Source organism: Drosophila gunungcola, unplaced genomic scaffold, assembly GCF_025200985.1.
Source record: "Drosophila gunungcola strain Sukarami unplaced genomic scaffold, Dgunungcola_SK_2 000072F, whole genome shotgun sequence".
Lineage (NCBI taxonomy): Eukaryota > Metazoa > Arthropoda > Insecta > Diptera > Drosophilidae > Drosophila > Drosophila gunungcola.
Genome location: NW_026453235.1, coordinates 417,929 through 438,125, shown reverse-complemented (window position 1 = coordinate 438,125; position 20,197 = coordinate 417,929). Strand labels below are relative to the sequence as shown.

Genomic DNA, 20,197 nt, shown 5'->3' with positions numbered 1-20,197 from the left:
ACAACTAGTAAAATACCTGGCATAGGTTTTTTGTCTATATAAACACAGTACTGCATATAACCTTTTGGATGTATTATATTTATGATAGCTTTAGAACATAGTAAACTCAAGGGTTAGGTCCGAAATAATAAAAACATTAATATTAGGAAAAACGGCGCGATTTATGAGGCTTTGCTTTTCTCAGAAATTCTGTCCTTTTACCATATGTGGTTAGCCAACAGGTTTTTTTTAAAACTGTATAAATTGTATATGTTCTGATAAAGGGGAATTGAGTTTGATAGCGGGCTTAAAAAACTATTTTTAAGGAGTCGACCAGCGATTTTTGAAGAAAAATTTAATTTTCAAACGATTTTTGATGAAAAAAACTTTTGTCAAGGCGTCGGCAAATGGTTTTTTTTTTAGAAAAAATAATAACAACATAAAAGTTCTATATTTTTTAAAGTGTTTATAAAATTTTAAAATTAAAAAAGTTATGACTTCTTTTTGTGTAAATCAATGAAGTTTATTTAATTTCTCTATCTCGGCTTCGTCTTCAGATTCTTTTCACCAAAAAAGGGAGGAAAATGCTATGTTGTCTATTTTGAAAAGAGAAAGTTTGACTTTTTCGGGGAATTGGTAAAAAATTTAATCGATTAGAGGTCTTTCAATCCGATCGGCAAGAACTGCTACAACGTGCATTACTTTCGGGGCGTGGCACATGTTGCGTGCATTTAATTACGCGTAATTATTCACTTAGTCTGTTATGCCAACAGCAGCAGAAAAGCAAAAAAAAATGGAAAGGCAACAGCCACAAAGATGACGATGATGACGTTCGTGGCCCTTAATTGCAAGCGTTTTTCGCTAATTGCCCGAACCACGATCCCCATGGAAGGCAAGGGGCGGCGGGAAAATGCGGCGGGAAATCTAGGAATGGCTAGTCGGACCTGCGAATTTTAATTTGGGAGCTGTAAAAAGGTGTCTTACATGTGTTTGCCGACCAAAGTTGTTCTTTTATCGCATTTTCTTGTAATTCTCACGTGATTCATAGGCGGGACGATTAGCGTTTACAAAGTGAATGAGGGGGAATCGTTGAATAGTGGAGGGAAAACTATGTTAAATTAAATCAAAAATTTCAACCCCGCAAACAGAAAATTTCGCTGCAACTTAATCGATAGATTATGGAAAAGCGTTTTATCAGAAATGCAGTTTTTTTTTTAAATGCGATAACCATTCTCTTTTGACCCGCATTGTTGCACATGTAATCTAGACATTCACTAAACTCCACTGATCCAGAAGTTGTTGAAATCGATGCCAGCGAAAGACTTTCTTTCAGCTTATCGGCTTTCTAGTGACTTTTAACCAAAGACATTAATCTCCATCGCATGTATTGCGAGTGCGCTGATGTCAATAAGAGTTTATGGCATTAAACTGGTCAAAAGAGGACCTCTCGGACATTATGGAAATTTTATTCTAAACCGAAGAAACCTTTTGCGTACTGTTAACAATCACTTAAAACTACCTTTAATTAACAGTTTGGACTTAATACTAGTAGTAGTTAGTCGACTGGACTGAAAGCAATGCCATCTTCGTAAAACTTTTCAGACCTATATTGGCCTTAAATACTTATCTTTCACTCCAACCTACATCCCCACTTCCAACCACCTTTTCCATTATTGTGGAACGACAAACGCAGGACCCGGTTTAATTTACAGCTATGTACGGCTAATTAGGGAGCCTAAATAGTCTATCTTTCTTGAGAACAAAATAAAATTAAACTTTACTTACAGATTATTATCGGTAGACAAAAGAAAGTTTTTGATTTTGGAGCTTGGCATTCGTACATAATTATATATTTTTTTTTAATGCGATAGTCGGTCACAGCAGTTGCTATCCTTACTTTAAACAAAAATGAAAAAAGGAATAACCGAAATTCTCTCGAGTGTGCGCAGTATTTGCTAATTCATTATAATACCAAAATAGAGTCTTGCGTTTTGATAAACTTTTTCTTTGGGAAACAGAGATGTTTTTCACATTATTTTGAAAAAGTTAAAAAGATATCGATGACAACACAAAATTGTGTTGTATAAATGCTTCGTTCAAACTGAGAGTCATTAAGTTTAAAAATAAACCAAACCTCGCTTTCTCGTTCACATTGTTAGAAAAGCTGATGAAAAGTTTTTAAAACTTGACATTTTAAAACCGTCCTTTGCCATAAATGATTTCATATTTAATTTGTTACTAAAATGGCGAATTCAAAAACGAAATTATTTGAAATAAATCGAAGAGAACATAATAACAATGTAAAAGATCATCAGATTTTATTATAATTACCAATAAATACATACATACTTTGATTGCTAATTAGCTGCGAATAGCTGTAGGTATATATGTAACAAGAAGGGGTGTGACCCCGCCCACTGACGGTGCTCAGTGCGGTTGTGTGTTTGTGTGTGTAGGTCAAGTGCAGGCGTTGACAAATTGTCGTCGGTGTTGCGTGCTGTCTTGCACAATCCTGTTTGCATTTGACAGGCGATGGCATAAAATAACAATAATGATGACAGCACCTGGCCTGCACTCGAGCGCCATCTATCCCATTTCCCCACTCCCTTACAGTCTGCCTCCATTCTAACGACTAGCGAAGAGTCAGCCCCACCTCCCTCTGACCAACGGCACCACACGATGGCCAGTGCTGACACAATTTTGCTTCCGAAAATGACAAGCCATCCTTTGCTTACTAACCTCACTCTTATTCAAACTGACCAAGAAAACTTAAGTAAAAAGGTTTTACCATGTATGTGCTTAAGAACAACAAATGTTATGTCTATTTCCTGTTACGTTCTGATCTTCTGATAGAGTCTTATAAAAAATTAATCAATTTAGTGAAAGTTTGGTCATCAGTTTTTAATCCGTTTAGCGTTCTTAGTAATCCGTTTTAGCGTACTTGTTAATCCATTTTTAGTACCTTATTGTCTATAAATTTGTATCCTAGTGGGGGGAATTTTAACTTTTAAACATTAGATAAAGCATAATTTTAAAGATTAACGATTTGACAATTTTGAAATTGTCAAATATCCAAAACGGTACCTTTTCAAAACTCATCAAATCGATTCTGCTTATTCTTTTAATTTTACATTCAATAAGCGTTTAAAGTATTATATAGTCAGGTGGTTTCCACAACATTGGTATGAAGAACAAAAAGCTAGATCGGCATCACTACTGCGGGCGCTATTGTGCGTGACGTCAGCGTTCTACGTACTATGTGCTACGTGCCGAAGTCCCTGTCCCTTTTTCTCTGCCCGCGTCTCTGCCAACGTCGGTTTTCACACACTGCAACTTCGGATGTTTCATTGCTGTGCATACTCGTTCGTCGTTTGTTCGTCACTGGTCGTTTGTTTGGCTTTTAACTTATAGAAACAGAAGGTGCGAGAAATAGTGTTAGCAAGATGGAAATACGGACAGACTGATATCGGGAGCAAGAGTTTATTTCATCAGTTGTTTGTCGTATGAAAAGCACGTCTAGGTGAGTTCTTAGTTAGGCCACCTGATAGTAGTAGTTCCTAGGGTCTTTTCGCAACACCTCTCCAAAAACATTTTGAAGCAGTCAAAATCAACACAAATATAAATTAATTAAAATTACAACAAAATACGGAAAAATCGATTGAAATTCTACAGATCAAAACTTACAAAAATTGAAACAAAACAATAAAAAATGTACAACGAAAATGCCCAATAACGTTATACAATTTAATGATTTTGTAATGAAAATCAAAAACAAAAAGTGACCAAATAAACAAAGAAATCTCCAGAAAATTGCTTAAAACTCTTGATAAATAACTACAAAATTCAACAGCTAAAAAACATGTTGCCAACCAAGAAAGTCTCTTGCGAATTAGCCAAAATCGCTCGTTAAAAAAACACTTTTCACAACTGCGTTTAAGTGCCAATGGCCGCGTTCTCCAGCACTGTTTATCACCAATTGATTTCCGATAAACAGAAAATATTACATTTTTAAAACTACAAAGTGCTCAAAGTGAAGCTGTGAACGCGGCCAATATGTGTTTTTCCCTAACTTATCTTTGTGATTGCAGCCCGTCAAATGAAAAATTCGATAAACTTTAGATAATCCAATGGAAAATTATGAAAAACGTCTACAATAAGCGGTATTAAAAATATTAAAGAACCAAGCGAGAGAAATGTTTAAAACAAGAGTTGCCTTAACAATAGAACTTCCTTGTTGACTTACATTTACATATACATATACATATACATATATATACAAATACATATACAGTGTACATATATAAAAGAATATTATATACAACAATTAAAAAAAAAATAATAATAAAAAACGACAACAACAAATATCACGGAAACAAGAAGCATATATAAGTCATAAGTATATTTTTTATACAACAAACGAGAGCAAAGCTAGTGGGCATACTTGGAACCGCAAATCGAAAATGCGCCTAAAAGAGACCACAAAAAAGTCGGCGCCACCAGCAACAGCATCATCAGCAGCAGCCAGCCACAACAAGTCCGTACCGCTGTCCGGTGATCTGCTGAGCACGCTCCACATCTCGCCGCCACACCATCAATTGCCGCTTTCCGTGCAGCTGCAACACCAGCTGCACCAGCAACATCAGCAACATCAGCACCACCAGCAACATCAGCAACACCAGCAACGCTGCTCCAGTGTGGGCAGCACTAGCAGCAGCGGCACCTGCGAAACGGACCGCTCCTCCCAATCCGCCGGCTGCTGCTCGTCGGCACTCTCGCCCGCCGCTGGCATGATGCCCGGTCTGGGGGGAGTGAGCGAAGGATTGGGACCTGGAGCGGGAGCGGGAGCCAGAACGGTACCGCCGGCGGTAGCCGACGAGGCCTCTGCCTCCGCCTCCGCCTCCGCCTCCGCAGCCGCTGTGCTGGCGGCCAATATCGCCGAGTCGTTCACGTTCCTGCAACAGCATGCGGCGCATCATTTTCGCGACATTTTGTATGCGGCCCACATGCTGGGAAGAGGTAAAGGAGTCACCAGTGGGTGGTGGGGGGTGGGGGGTGGTGGGATGGTTGCTATCGTTACACGACCTGCTGCTGTGGGCAGCAAACTGGAGCCGCTCAACTGGTTTCGCTAGCTGTTTTTTTTTTTTTTTTGTTTTTTTTTTTTTATTTTTTTGTTTTTTGGCCAGGCCAACTTTCACTTTGTGCATTGTTGCCGCACTTCACTGCGCATTGCCTCGCCTTGCACTTGCCCCGCTCACTAAAAGTTCCCTTTGCTGGCACCCCAGTCTTCCCAAGCGATTCCCTTTAGAACCCAAAGATTAAAGAAATTCGGGAATGTTCGCAGACAATTCAATTGCCATTGTCATGGCCCATTGATATAAGAGCAACAACAAATTTATTAAGAAAAATAAACCATTTTTTTATTTCAAAATATACTACTAACTCATTAACACTAAATAAAACTTTAATCTCCAAGTCTCTTTTGCTTCGGTTGCAACACTATGGTTCAAAGTTAACAAATCGACCTTTAAAACAGCATACATTTATGTCCGTATAGCATTGAGTTTAGGTTTTTATTGCTTTAATACTACTAAATTGTAAAACTAAACAACAACAACAACATTTGATTATTCCGTAAGCAGAAAATCAAACAAAAATGGAAATAGGTCAAAGGTCAAAGGCAAATATTATTGATTAGTAGATTTCGCTAGAATTGTCGATATGGCCATTGCACTATGGGTTAAATGTCAATAAATTTGTGTACTAATTCTAAAAATAAAGCAAGACTTCTACAAAATCGCACGTTGTTAGTCTTAGGTAGAATTTCAAAACAAAGCCACGCATGCATATCAAAAATTTATTTATTTATGTCGTATTTCTATTATAAGAAATTGGTTTTGATAATATATTAGTTAATGTATTATTTTATTTCATATTTAGCTAATATACATATGTTATTATTTAACCATTTATTTGTATAGAAATGTATACAAAAACAGTGAAATGGCTAACTTTATTTGAAATTGCAATAGTTCGTTCTTTAGAAAACCAGTATTTTTCAACATTTTTTTGTAATTTAACTTTTAACTTTAAACTCATTAAAACTTGCAACATGTAACAATTTTTTGAAAAGCGGAAAAAGCATTAAGACCAGTTGGTTTTATATTAATTTGCTAAAATTTAACTTGAATTTAGCTGATTTGTTAAAAGTATTATCTTACAATATTTTGCAATATATTTGGCAATTAAACAAGATTATATAATTATTGATATTATTGTTTTATCTTTGGTTTGTATACCTTTGACTGACCACCTTTCATATGTATACTTTAACTTTTAAAACTAATTCCTGTCATTCAAAATAAGTTTTTCAATGTTTTCTCCAAATTGGTATATTAAAAAGATTGGGGTATAATACGGAATCAAATAAATATATATCTCAAAGCAAAAGAAAGACGTTTATGGCAAAAGTTCGAGTATTACCCATAGTACATTGTGTTAGTAATTAAAGCTAATTAAATAGCAATTTGTGTGAATGCCATAAATAATGCTTACACAAATATTAATTATCTTTCGTTGGTTTTAAAAGATCCATGTCATGCTTTGGACTGATATAGGATCATTTTCAACCAGTTCAATAAAATAGATATATTAATTGGGGCATAATCGTAATACTTTATACACTTCTTATGGGTCTACGTTTCAAAAACTTGTATTGCAACGAGACCTGTAGCACAGGCATGGTCTTGTTTAATATTGTATGTAAGAAATACCATAATCTTTTTGTAGATGATGTAAATGATAATGCCATAATTACATAGATATACAATTTATTAATTCTTGTAAATGATAAGGCCATAAATCCATAGATATACAATGTGTTATTACTGAAAATGGATTGTTGACTAACGTTCTACCATCGTTTATGTCTTTTGCAGGCTACTATCAGCCGGCTGGACCGCTGATCTCACCGCATGTGATCGCCGCCCCGCCACCGCCGCCCGCGCAAGTGAAGAAGCTGCAGGAGGAGGACGGCGCCGCCCCAGCTGTCGGTTCGCCCACGCAGCAGCTGCAGCAGCAGCATCAGGCGACCGCCGAAGCCGCCGATCAGTCGCAGTCGCAGGCACCGTCGCACGCCCACGCCCACGTACACGGCCACGCCCACAATCCGCAGCAGCAGGCGCAGCACCCGCCGCAGCCACAGCCGTATCCGGCCAGCGCCGTGGCGGCCGCTGCCGCTGCAGCCGCCGCCGCCGCCCACCAGGGCGTGCCCTACTCCCGCTCGATGCACGCGGCCCAGATGCACTACTCGACCGCCTATCCGCCCAACTACTACGCGCCATACCCGGGCGAGGTCATGTGCTACTCGCCGCCCACCTACCAGCCCTACTTCTCGAGCAAGGTCTACCAGCCGTCGCACGCCGGCCACCCTGCCGCCCATCCGCAGGTTCCGCCGCCGGGCGCCTACCGCCGCTACCCCTACTACCAGCACGCTGGTCCGCCGCCGCCGCCGCACGAGCTCTACGAGCAGCAGCAGCAGCAGCAACAGCAACAACAGCCGCCGCCACCACCGCCGCCCGTCTCGTCCGGTCAGCCGCCGTCGCAGCAACAACAACAGCAGCAGCAGCAGCCGCCCACCAGCAGCAGCAGCGGCAGTTCGGGAGCAGCAGGAGCAGCGGGCGTACCTGCTGGCAGCCAGCTGGTCCCAGCCCACCAGCAGCAGCAGCAGCAGCAGCACCTTCAACCGCAGCAGCAGCACCTGGAGCACTATCCCGGACCGCCCAGCTACTACGCCGGCTACAGTCCCGGCGGAGGAGCCGCCTCTGGCCAGTGCTACACGCGCGGCCTGCAAGGACCGTATATGGGTAAGGAAAAGTATGGTCCAGTCCCGGATGATGCAGTGCAGCCACTGCGAGGAGTTGCCAACGTAGCTAGCCAGCAGTTTCCAACGTCGAAAGAAACTGAAAGAAATGTCTCTGAAGTTGAGTTCGATATGGTTTTGAAGAGCTTTTAAATTTTACTAGGTTTTTTGCATACGATCATACAAAGTATGTACAGTGGCGGTCATGAAAATAGTAGTTTTTAGCTACTGGAAATAGCAATCAAAACTAGTTTTGCAGCACCTTTTGAACTTAATATTTTTATATTTTATGAAGCTAATACTATAAACAAAATGGGACACTTAGAAAAATCCACATTTATCATATTGTTTAAACATTTTTCAAAAAAAATATAGATAGGAAAAAAAATTTGCTCATTTTTTTAATTTGTAATTATATTTACAACACTTAAGTGAATTTTATAAAATTATTAACAGTATTAGTTCTTCTTGAAACTTAAACAATATCAATAGTTTTTAAAACCAAATTTGGTTCATTGGTAACTTGTCATTAAGATAAATTAAAACAAAAGTTTTCCTATATTTTGGAGGTATGTTTTTGAGCACTTAACTTTGTGCCACTACCATTTTTATGACCGCAGCTGTAAGTATACTCCCGATCAGCATAACTAGCAGAGTCAGCATAGCCTTGTCTATCTGTGTGTGTGTTTCTATACCGTTTGCTCAGTTTAAAAGCTAAGAACTTTCGCAATCGTATTTTGTATGTGTAAAGGATTTGAATATAAATCGCTGAATTAAGTACACTGATCATGTTAAAATGTCTGATGTTGTCTCTTCCGGTATAGATGATAAACTAGATTTTAGTTGATAAAGCATAGACAAAACTTTGGTTACAATGGGCCAATTGGTTAAAAGTTGTTTTCAACTAGTTTCTTAACTTTCTGCATCCTCTTCAAATGAAGTTCAGATACCTATTATGATCGATAGTTGGCCACATTTCTTGGCAGAAACATTTATTTAAAACACCAATCCACTTTTGCTCTTTGCAGAGTATCCACCGCAGTGTCCCTGTCCAATGCCTCAATCGTGTCCAAAAAACGTCCATACTGGGCCTCATATTGGTAGCAACATCATCAGCAACATCGACCAGAGCAGCAGCAAGAACAGCAGCAGCAGCAGCAGCGGCAGCAGCAGCAGCAATATGTTGTTGAGTGCCTCGAGCAACAGCAATACCAGCAGCAGCAGCAGCAGCAACAGCAGCAACAGCAGCAGCAGCAGCAACAGTACTTTGACTGCCTGCAGCAGCGCTACGACAACAACTACAGCGTCAGCGTTGACTACCAGTAGAGGCCCAGTGAAAAATGTGACCCCCAACAAATGCGACAGTGGCAGCAACACCACTCACAGTGGCAACACCAACATCAGCAGCAGCAGCAACATCAGCAACAGCAGCAGCCAGACAAGTGAGATGACCACGCGGGCAACAGCAGCAACCAATACGAATACGACGGCCACCACCGCCACCACGGGCACCCAGTGCCAGATGCTCGTCAAGACGGAACTCCAGGCCGAACATCCGAATCCGAATCAGAATCAGAATCAAAATCCCCAGTTGACCAAGATGCAGTATGAGGCGCACGTGATGCCGCCGCCCACGCCGCCGGAGAGCTACTGTGCCAGCGACGAGAAGCTGCTCGACGACCAGGAGCAGGAGGCCGAGCTGGAGCTGCGCCTCCGTCTGGGCCTGCGGCTGGAGAAGCATCAGCAGCAGCAGCATCAGCAGCAGCAACAGCAGCACATCGAGGCGTACGACCTCACCTGCAGCACCCCGCCCCCAGTCAGCAGCGTCCCCCAGGCGGCGGCAGCAGCAGCAGCAGCAGCAGTGCCGCCGCGCAAGGCGAGGATCGGCAAGAGCATGGCCAGGGAGATGGTCTATGCAGCCCAGCAGCAGCAGCAGCTGCAGCAGCAGCTGCCGGAGAAGCAGTTGAAGCAGCCCAAGGAAGCGGATGTGGAGGCGGAACCAGAGTTGCCTTTCGTACTTAAAGCGGAAATCAAAGCCGAAACCAAAATCAAAATCGAGCACGATGGCGAGGCCCAGCAGGAGGCCAGCCCACATATCAGCCAACTGCCGGACCTCAAGCCCACCATCAAAACGGAGCCAGTGCAGGAGCAGGAGCAGGATCAGGAGCCAGAGAAGGAGCAGGAAGTTGCTCCTCCTGCGGCCAAAACAGAAGAGGAGCTGGAAAAGGAGAACGAGAACGGAAAGGAGAAGGAGAAGGAGATGCCCGGTGGCAGCAAGCAGCGCATCAACCTGCTGGCCTCCACCGGTGGCAACAAGAAGACCAAGACGAAGCACAGCTACAAGAGCCTGATCAAACAGGCCGAGCCCAAGGACTACCTGTGTCCCGGCCGTCGGTTCGTCCGTCGCCACGGACGTGCCCCGGCCAAGTACGCCAAGCGGCGTCAGATGATCCTCACGCAGCGGCAGCAGCAGCGCATGCGTTTGCAGCGTCGCGAGCAGCAGCAACAGCGACGCCAGCAACGCGAAGCGGCGGCGGCAGCAGCAGCTGCAGCAACAGCAGCACCAGCACAAGAAGCTTCTCCAATGGTAACGCCTTCAGAGGCCGGAGCCGAAGCGGTCGGCATGCAGGAGCAGCAGCAGCAGCAGCAGCAGCAGCAGCAGCAGCTCAACAGCTCGGCCACGCCCAGTGCCTCGCCGAAGAGGGCGCGGCCGCGAAAGCAGGAGATTGCCGCTCTCCATCTGCTCGAGGGCCTGGACACGGCGCTGAGTCGCGGCTACTTCAGCGATCCGGAGCTGAATCACAGCAGTCGCAAGCAGGCGCCGACGGCGGTGGGCGGTGGCCTCTATGCCGCCTCCTCGCCTCTGACCCTGGCCCCCGACGATCAACGGGGCAAGCAGGGTCCCGCCGCCGAGAAGCGCTCCAAGTCGGAGACCAAGAAGCCGCCGGCGGATGCCGCTCCCCTGCCGCCCTGCAAGAAGCCACGCAAACAGGCCGCCGTCGGCCCAAAGGCCAAGAGCAAGGGCAAGAAATCTACAGCGGGAGCGGGAGCAGTAGCAGCTGCATCCACAGCGGAGACTCAAACGCAAGCAGCTGCCAATCAGGAGACCAACAACAATGAGTACCAGACGGCAGATTTGCAGGCTCAAAAGTTCAGTGCGTCGCCGTCAGCGAATGTCGGCGATGCAAGCGCAACAGCAACAGGAACAGGAACGGGAACAGCAACCTCCCAACAGCAGCAACATTCCGATGAGCAGCACCAGTTTCTGGTGCCCAATCAGCCGGCGGTGGCTGCCACCCAAGCAACCGCCACTCCTCCTCCGCCCACTCGTCAAGGTCAGTCGTCGACGACGACGACGACGACGACGACGACGCACACGCACACGAAGCGGGCCAGATCGCGCTGCAAGTTCGGCAATCGCAAGCGCCAGAGGCAGCGGCCCGGTGGCGTTAGCTACGAACTGGATGTGACCCTGCCGCCGGCCACCAAGGCCAATGTGGTGCCCAAGTGGAACAACGGATGGATGTGGTCGGGCAAGGCCTACCAGGGCGCCGTCTTTCTCAACGTGAGTGTGCGCCATGGCAATTGGTCTTTTGAAGTTTCCCCATTTAACCACATTTTGTATGCCACAGAGTGACGATCCGCTGGTGCTGCGCACCTGCTACGATGCCATGCGGCATGTGGAGGGCGACATCATCCGGCTGCGGGACTGTGTGTTGCTCAAGGCCAACGAGGACAACGAGCTGCCCTACGTGGCCAAGGTGGCGCACCTCTGGCAGAACCCCGAAGACGGTGAGTGTCATACAAATAGGCACGGCAAGCTCTAGGGCCCCTCATAAAATGAAGTTTAAGTGTGTCACAAAAGTTAGTTGTTATTTCATGGGATATACAGTATAATAAAATCAAGAGTAACTCACTTACTTAGTTTCCCCATTAAAAACTTTACAGTTTACTTATAAACTGCAATCAAACAACAATTTCCATTTCATTTTGTTGTGTGTGCGCAAACAAGTTCGAAAATCTCGGTTCAGTTGACTATATTCTTTAGCAGAATTTTTGCACGCATATGCACTCAGTCCACATTTGTTTTTATACCCTTCAGAGGTACAAATATAATTTGTATCGCTGTGAAGCAGACGTTTCGAACCATATTAAGTAAATAAATGCATTCTAATTCAGCATTGCTAGGCGAGTTGATAGCTATGGTCCGGCCGTCTGAGCTTTAGTGGTTTAGCTATTTCGATGAAATGTTAGGAAAAGAATAGGAAAATTGGAATAATAATTTTAGCAAAAAGTTTGCAACGCAGTGAAGGAGCTTTTTCCGACCCTATAAACTATAAATATTAGCACCACTATGTCCGACCTTTCTGGTGTCCGTTTCTTTAATATTACACGAATGTGATTCCAAGACATGGTGATGGTGTACAATTTTAGAATTACGATTTTTTTTTAACAGCTAGAATTCATAGCTGCTTTTGAAACAATCGAAGAATACATTTATCGAAAAATCGACTTTATGTTTTAAAACATGTACTCATAAAAATGATTAAGAGTTGTTTTTTGGAGAATAATACATATTTTTTTTTAGCTGCAAGGGTTGTTGTGAATACACCCAGTTTATGGTACTGTTTCTGCGTACACTTAATGTGCATACGGAAAATTACACGAGCAATTTTACAGAGAGTATTTTGTTTAATAAGATCGAATTAGCCAACATTATCTTTCATGTCAATCATAATTTTTTTCGTAATAAAAATATAAACACATCTTTAATTTTAATTATAATTATAGTCAATCCAATCCCATCGTTCAAAAACACACAATTAAAAAATTCAGCTATAAAACTGATTCGAATAGAAGGCTTGCAGACCAAATGCCCCTTTTTTTATTATTTGACTATCGAACATAAAGTTAAATCGTAAACTTATGCTTACAGGGGAGATGATGATGTCGCTGCTGTGGTACTATCGGCCGGAGCACACTGATCAGGGACGGCAGCGCAACGATTGTCCGGACGAGGTCTATGCCTCCCGGCACCGCGACCACAACTCGGTGGCCTGCGTCGAGGACAAGTGCTATGTGCTCACCTTCAGCGAGTACTGCAGGTGAGTTGAACGCGCGGAGAGCTTTTGCTGTTGGTGTTGAGTGGATTGTAACGATGTTTCTCCTGCCCCTCCAGGTATCGTCGCCGCCTGCGTGCCGCCGAGGAGGACGTGGAAGACGTGAGCATCGTGCCGCGAAGGCCCACCAGTGCCAGTGGCAGTGGCACCGTTCCCCGGCATTCGGTGCGAACGGTGCCGGAGCACACCAATCCGGAGCTGGTCATGTTCTGCCGCAGAGCCTACGAGTTCCGGACGCGACGCCTGCTCAAGCTGCCACAGAAGAACGGGCTGGTGTGCGGCTCCAGCTAGCGCAAGGCATGATAGATGAACTTTGGAGCGTAGGAACAGAACATTAACTAGCTTAAATTCGGATTGCGATGGCGATGGCGATGGCGATGGCGATGGCGATCGGAGGAGCGAAGCGTGGAGGCGAGAGTGTAGAAGGCAAGGGGCCCTGACAGAGGACAAGGCAAAGGAAATCATAGAAAGAAAGTTACATTGTTTTGATCAGTCTACAGTATTGTTAAAGATATTGTTTGTCTTTGTTGTTGAAAGAGAGATGAGAAATCTTGCAAGGAAGAGGTCCGGTCTGTGCAGCTGCATTCGTTGTTCCTAACCAAATATCGATTGCTCTCGTTGCGCCTCCTCGTTCGGAGTTCTCCGGACACGGACACTTACACTACCTCTGTCGGGGCAGGATAGGAGACACACACAGCTACACACCCAGATACCCAGACACACGGCTAACACCCAGACACACAACAGACCAAATTGTAGGCGAGGAATTCGCACTTAGATGTGGAAACTTTGAGAGATGTGAGAAAGAAAGGGATTACATTGGGAAGCAACTGCTGGGAGAAGCATTAAATATTTTACATTGTATTACTTAACTTATTTATTCTGACAACACTCAACACAAACCTTTCCCCCCCCACACACACACGGATATTTTTGTTATTAAGTTGTATGTATTTATTATCATTAATATCGAGTTAGTCAGCATTCTGTGTACAGTTTTCCGTTCGCTTTTGCTCTTGTCTTAGGAAATTCCTTGAACCTAAAGCCGATATTAATATCCATCAGTTTTTCCTTGTTTCTCAGAAATCATTTTAATAAACCTTTGCTAACTAAATGTTTTGGGCGCCACAGCAATCTCTTTAAACAGACAGCCAATTGAAAATCAATAATCAAAAAAAAAAATATATGTATTAAACAACAAGACAACAAAGTGTACTAAATTACAGGTGTCTCGCAAAGTAAAGTAAAATAAGTTTTATGCGTACAAACTATAGGTAAAGTCTACCGACTTTAAAACCTAATGATTTCTGTATTAAAAGGGAGAATTGAATCGGTCCCCAAATTTGTTCAACAAACAACCCTCAATAATTTGCGAGGCTATCTTGAGTTAAGGTTCTCCACTCTCGTTTCATTTACAACCAAAATTAAAAATTTCGTAATCTTAATTTAGTCAATAAATTCGGATATATGTAAATCCAGGCTTAACCTGTTGATGCTCAGGCAAATACTTTGCGCACAGACAGACCAACTTAACATAAACTATTAATTCTTCGAAATGAGATTTCTGGCTCCAAAGGCGGAAAACTGGAAGACTTGACATCGATTTTTTGCTAGGCACTGTTTGTATATTTTTTTAGTTGTTGTTAGTTTTTGTAAGCGAAGGAAAAAACATTTTGTACTCTCGAATTGAGAATTATTTTTTGTTTTCGTTTTTTTTTTTGGAAATTTGATTTCAGATGTATCATTTTCTGTTTACTTTGTAATTCAGCTACAAACAGTTAAAAATTATGTTTAAAAAAAGAAACAACAGAAACAACAACAAGTCACATTATATTAAATATACAAATATATATATATATATATATATAGTTCTTTATAAACAAATATCCGTATCCATATAAATATTTTTTTTTAATCCTAATTTAATTTAGTTTTAGCGTTTTTAGTTACTAAGTTTGTATTGCTAATAGTTTGTTTTATACCAAATACACAAAAAAACATAATGCGATTATAAAAAAAGAACCTATTTATGCACACCCAAACACACATACATCTATGCACAAGTGTATAGTTTTATAAATATATATGAATTGTATGTACTATTTTTTAAACCATTTTTTCCTGTTTTCGTTTTTGGTCTTTAATTGTGACATGAAAGCGGGGAGTTCTTTTTGGAGCCTACTTTCGGGCTGACAATGGAAAGAATTTGTTTCCAGATCTGCTGGATGCGTGGGCGGTTAGGTGTAGGCTAGTAGGCGTGGCAATGTGTAGAGCTATGGGTAAAGCAACGTAGGACAACTGGAAATGCTGTCGACGCTTTGGAATAGAATGTGCAAAAGATAGAAATCGTATATAAATACACACATATATAGGGAGCATAGCCAGACATATGATACAAGTATACAACAACACACACACACACACACACACTCACACACATACATACATACATACACACTCACGCACACAAGGATCGATCCATTAATACATATGTATACCTAGAGAAGCAGGACGATGAAAGAATTCAATTAGTGAAAATCAACAAGCAACCACAAATTGTAGCCTAAATTACCAAAACAAAACAAAACGAAACAAAACAATATATTTGTATGCCATATATATATATATTATATATACACAATACATATACATATACATACACATATACATATACATATATATAGAAATCTATATATACTGGAGCCTTGTTCCTGCTGGGCCAATACAAGGACACATATATATTTCTATAGGCAAATTGAAGGTACCACAGGAAGCAACCACAACAGAAAGCAATTCAAATCAGTTTGTATTATAGATGGGAGACGTCCAAGGTTTTGGCGTTCTTCACAGCAGAGAACAGTCAACCCCCACTAACAGAAACACAACCACACACACACACACACACACACACATACACAAGTTTAAAGATGAACCAAAAATGTGGATCCCTTATTGTATTTTGTAGAGAAATCTAAAACCCAAGAAACTCGTTTAAAAATCATTTCATTCCAATCTGATCAGAGTAGTTTGGCATGATAATTTCCATATAGTTATTAGTTATAGTTATACGTCTGTGAGCCCACGGTCTGATCATTTTCCTCGATGTTTGCTTTAAGAAATACATTTTTTAAAAACCATAACGTACCATTGAAAATCCACAACACAACAAATGCAAAACGAACATTAAACAGAGCAAAAACCAAATAAATCTAATAAACCAGGAAGAACAAAAACAAAACAAGATCAATAAAACAAATTAATATAATTATTGTTTATTACTAGACTAATAAATGTATTTTTTGGCAGATTACTCGAAGTCTCGTAAATCACTTTTGGGTATCGACACTCGGGCAATATTACTGGGATTACCTTAGTAAAACCTTCGATCCAGGCAAAATCAAGTTCACACGACGCCGCAATAAAAACGTATAAAAAGTGCAATTACATGGGTTCGATTGAATCGATTTGGGCATGGACGCCACAAATTACTAAAGCAACACATTATTAATTACCTAAACAGATTATGGTGGATTTATCATTATACTTTGCAGAAACTGGGTACTAAATCCGCAATCTTAACAAGAAGGTGTTAGTTCTGTCTAAGACTTTGACGCAGTCTAAATCATTGGAAGAATTTAAATATCTTCACTGAAAAATACTAAAACGAGAGTTTATACATATGTATTTGCTGCCCTAAAAGAAATTTTAGATTCAATCGTCATAAACGTTTCTTTTAAGTTTACATTTTTATTGGTTTTATGGTTGGTTAACTACCAAATATCCAGGGTTTTCCCTGCATGCATGAGTTGGACCCGCCAGCTCTATTTCTGACACATCACGTCCCCGAAAAGTGGCGGGAATGATAATCATCGCCAGCACGTAAGACTGAGAACCGAAATCAAAAGTGATCATAATTTGACATTGACATCGCGTCGCTTGGTTAGCCGACAGAACAGGCGAACACAAAATCTTTTGCTTGGGCAATTAAGTTAATCGCCGGGTAAATTGTACCCTCGGTTATACTCGTTGTAGAAGAAAGTCAGATCCAGTACGTATGCTTCTCTATGTGCTAATTAGTGCCTACAAGTGCATGTCTCAATTATCCGACCGTATTTACATGCAAACACATGTATTCTGTATGTTCTCGTATCTTTTCGGGGTGCCTATGAGCTCACGGGGCTCTGTGACTCAGTTAAGTTGGCCAAAAGCTTTATCAACAGGTGTCGACCCGTCCGATGTTTGTTTACCTTGTTTATTGTCTCTATATCTACAGCTATATCTATATTATAGCTGTCTTTGTTTTTGTTTTCGTTTCGATTTCGTTCCTTGGGAGTTTTTGTTTGCCGTTCGCCTTCCGGGGGGAGGCCAATTACATGGGCGTTGCTCGTCTAAATATATCAATTGTGTGGGCGTGCCTCAAGACGATGACGTATCCGATCTGCTAATAAGGCTTCTTAGTCACTAAACTGCCCAGCTGCGTGTGAAACAATAATTTGTGAATTTCACGAACTCAGATGCACACAATTAGCGAATATTGAGAGTATCGGCAGAATGCCTTTTTTATCATACATATATGAAAATCCGGTTGTAATATTCGAAAGTTGTTTGTTTAATATAAAATATCCCTTAAGACCATTTTTGAAAACGGCTCCTTAAAATTACATCAAGTCTCCAAGTATCAAGTGTCCCCCGCTATTAACATACTTTTCAAACAGTATTCGAAAAGTTCAAGAAATAATTTTTTCAAAATATTTTTCTGTTCTCGTAAGATTTCTTTTTTTTAAGGTTTAATTTCAGGTTTAATCCGTATTAAAAATCCAGTAAAAAACTTGTAACGCAGTGAAGAAAAACATTTCCGACCCCATAAAGTATTCATATTCTTTATCACAAGTTGTCTGGTTGTTCGTTTCTACACAAAATTAGTAATGGGTGTCATTTTTCCAGAAGCCTTATTTTATTGCAGGTTGTAAACCGAAACCGGCCGGCCTAAACGACTTTATCATATAGCTTTAAAAGTTATAATAGTTAAAAATCAATTTGGGCTTTCAATTTAATTTTCAAAAATTTGTATTTAATCTATAAAAATCGGGTCATTATATAAATAGCTGCCATAGGAATGAAAATTTATAGAACTACATGAATTGGTTTTCAAGACATACACATATAAAATATATAAATATTTTCCTGATTTCAAAAAAGTTTTAAATTTATGAAAAGAGTAAGTCTGTATCATGTATTTCCCATAAAATCGATCGACAGTTTGTTTGGAAAATCGAAGTAACATCAAATTATGTTTTGGCCTTTTTTAGAGGAATACGCAACTTGTGGTATAGCTACAAGAGTATATAAACTAGAGCTTCCAAGTATCTAATGGCCAAGCAGTTTTCCAAATCAAATAATTATATCTAAATGAATTCAGAATACAATTAAATTGCACGCTGTGCATATTTATTTCCAAATTGGTTAATTAGACCATTTCGTTCCTTCTTGCTTTACTATAATTAATATAAATTGGGAATGGCTTTCGTAGATCTTCTGTACTTCCGTTGGCTAAGAGTCTTTAGGAAAAGAATTAACTTCCCCATCTTGACTGTATTGAAATCTCATAACGAGCAAAAAACGAAGAAAAACAAACCATTGTTTTGATATTCAATTTTTATTTTATTTAATAAAAAATTTACATATTTGAACATTTAACATAAATTAAACTTAGAAATTAATTAAAAAAAAAAGCCGCACACAATAAACACCTCCCGCACTGCAACCGCATTAAAGTCGCGTGGTGGCCAGCGTTAGGACAAGTGCTAATGCCAGGGTCGACAGCACCGAGGTGCTAATGACCCCGGCCGCGTTCTGGTAGCCGTAGGACCCCGGATAGTTGGGATCCGGCCGCACGCCCATGTAGCCGGGCTGTCCGGGCTGCTCGGCCTGGTTGCCGTAGGAAAAGGGTCGGCCGTGCTCATCCGTGCCGCTTACGTAGTACGCTCCGTTGCCGCCCGCTCCGCCATACGAGCCCCTCGAATCGATTCCGGCGTAGCCGTAGCTGTACTGCGGATCCTGGCCACTGAGACTGCCCGGCGGATGCATTCCGCCCGACTGAGCGTTCGACCAGGCGCCCACGCCAGCCGTATTCCCATTGTTCCAGTGCACCGTTCCGGCCTGAGCGTTCACTGGATAAATGAAAGAAGCATTAGCATCCAAGTGGAAAGGTACTTTCTAAATTTATATCCATTTAACTGGTCGTAAACGATGCATCAGCTTTGGAAAACGAATTATGTTGGTCGTAAACGAAGCATTAGCAGCCACGCACCTCAGAACTGAACGCCATTTAAAAAAATTATTAATACATTTAGCTGATTCATTGATCTGAGCATAAAATATAAATACTGCACGCGCAGTTGATGCATCGTTTACAGCCAACCTAGTGCATGACCTCAGTAATTTCGTTTGTTAAGCTATTAAGCACATCTAGTATTATATGGGACTCATTGAATCAAAACTTTCACAGTTGCCTGTATACCGATATTCACTTGTCATATACCGATTCTTGCCAAAAAAAAAAAAAAACTTTTTTTAATAAAAAAAAAAATATTTTTGTAGTATTTTCTAAAACGCGTTATTTAATACTCCAACTAAAAAATGATTTTGCATTGCACTATTATCCATTATTGTCTGGTTTGTTAAGTTTTGCGAGAGTTACTTTCTTTCCATTGAATTTCTAGCATGGTTTCTATTTTTTTTGTTAGCTGCTTGTTAGGTTCTTATGCTTTCTATTTCGTTTTTGATCGATTTTCCAGCCCCACTCACCCGCACTAAATTTGGCGAGTGCCAAGCAGATCACAATGCTGCCACTCAAGATCCGATTGAAATTCGACATGTTTACCGATTGCGCGCTTTACTCCAACTAAACCGCTGACAAAGTGCCGGCGACGGTTTTAAACTCGTTTCCCAGGCCCGGCTCTCAATCGCAATCGCTATTTGCTGTTGCCAGTCATCATTTTTTGTTGTTGTTGACTTTAATTGTTTTCCACTCAATTTAAAGGGAATTTTAAGTTTGACTGATCGTCATACTGAAGTTAGAAACTTTAGCATACCATTTTTTTTTATTTTTAATTTGAAAGTACTTTTTAAAATAGTGTTGCATTTATATTTACCTTATATTTAATTTCTAAATTATTTTTTTAGATTTTCTTTGGATGTTAAAAAAAAAACAATTGAACTTCAGTGTTATTATTGTGTT

At 41.2% G+C, this 20,197-nt stretch overlaps 2 protein-coding genes across 11 annotated transcripts in view; one reads left to right on the top strand and one right to left on the bottom strand.

Moving 5' to 3' along the window:
• Window positions 1-16,267, top strand: part of LOC128264537 (uncharacterized) — a 51,001-nt gene extending 34,734 nt beyond the window's left edge. For 5 of the 10 annotated variants that reach the window (XM_053000060.1, XM_053000061.1, XM_053000059.1 and 2 more), the window contains exons 5-9: window positions 6,915-7,841; window positions 8,866-11,402; window positions 11,470-11,629; window positions 12,774-12,942; window positions 13,017-16,267. In XM_053000060.1, coding sequence (XP_052856020.1) covers window positions 6,915-7,841; window positions 8,866-11,402; window positions 11,470-11,629; window positions 12,774-12,942; window positions 13,017-13,248 — 4,025 coding nt within the window. In that variant the 3' untranslated portion in view covers window positions 13,249-16,267. Of the gene's footprint in view, window positions 1-3,162; window positions 3,500-4,067; window positions 4,996-6,914; window positions 7,842-8,865; window positions 11,403-11,469; window positions 11,630-12,773; window positions 12,943-13,016 lie in introns of those variants that run through there. The other 5 variants (XM_053000064.1, XM_053000066.1, XM_053000065.1 and 2 more) reach the window with 3 other exon arrangements.
• Window positions 16,268-18,625: 2,358 nt separating this feature from the next.
• LOC128264543 (uncharacterized) lies at window positions 18,626-19,849 on the bottom strand. The gene is made up of 2 exons (XM_053000075.1): window positions 19,765-19,849; window positions 18,626-19,127 (listed from the first exon to the last, which is right to left on the bottom strand). Exons 1-2 carry the CDS (start codon window positions 19,832-19,834, stop codon window positions 18,727-18,729), a joined length of 471 nt encoding a protein of 156 aa, XP_052856035.1. The 5' UTR covers window positions 19,835-19,849; the 3' UTR covers window positions 18,626-18,726.
• Window positions 19,850-20,197: the final 348 nt, after the last annotated feature.

Bases quoted from the DNA above. Each gene is read 5' to 3' on its own strand.
- LOC128264543 (XM_053000075.1), bottom strand. From the start codon at position 19,834: ATGTCGAATTTCAATCGGATCTTGAGTGGCAGCATTGTGATCTGCTTG. The intron at 19,128-19,764 runs GTGAGTGGGGCT...TCATTTATCCAG, and splicing joins ACTCGCCAAATTTAGTGCGG to TGAACGCTCAGGCCGGAACG.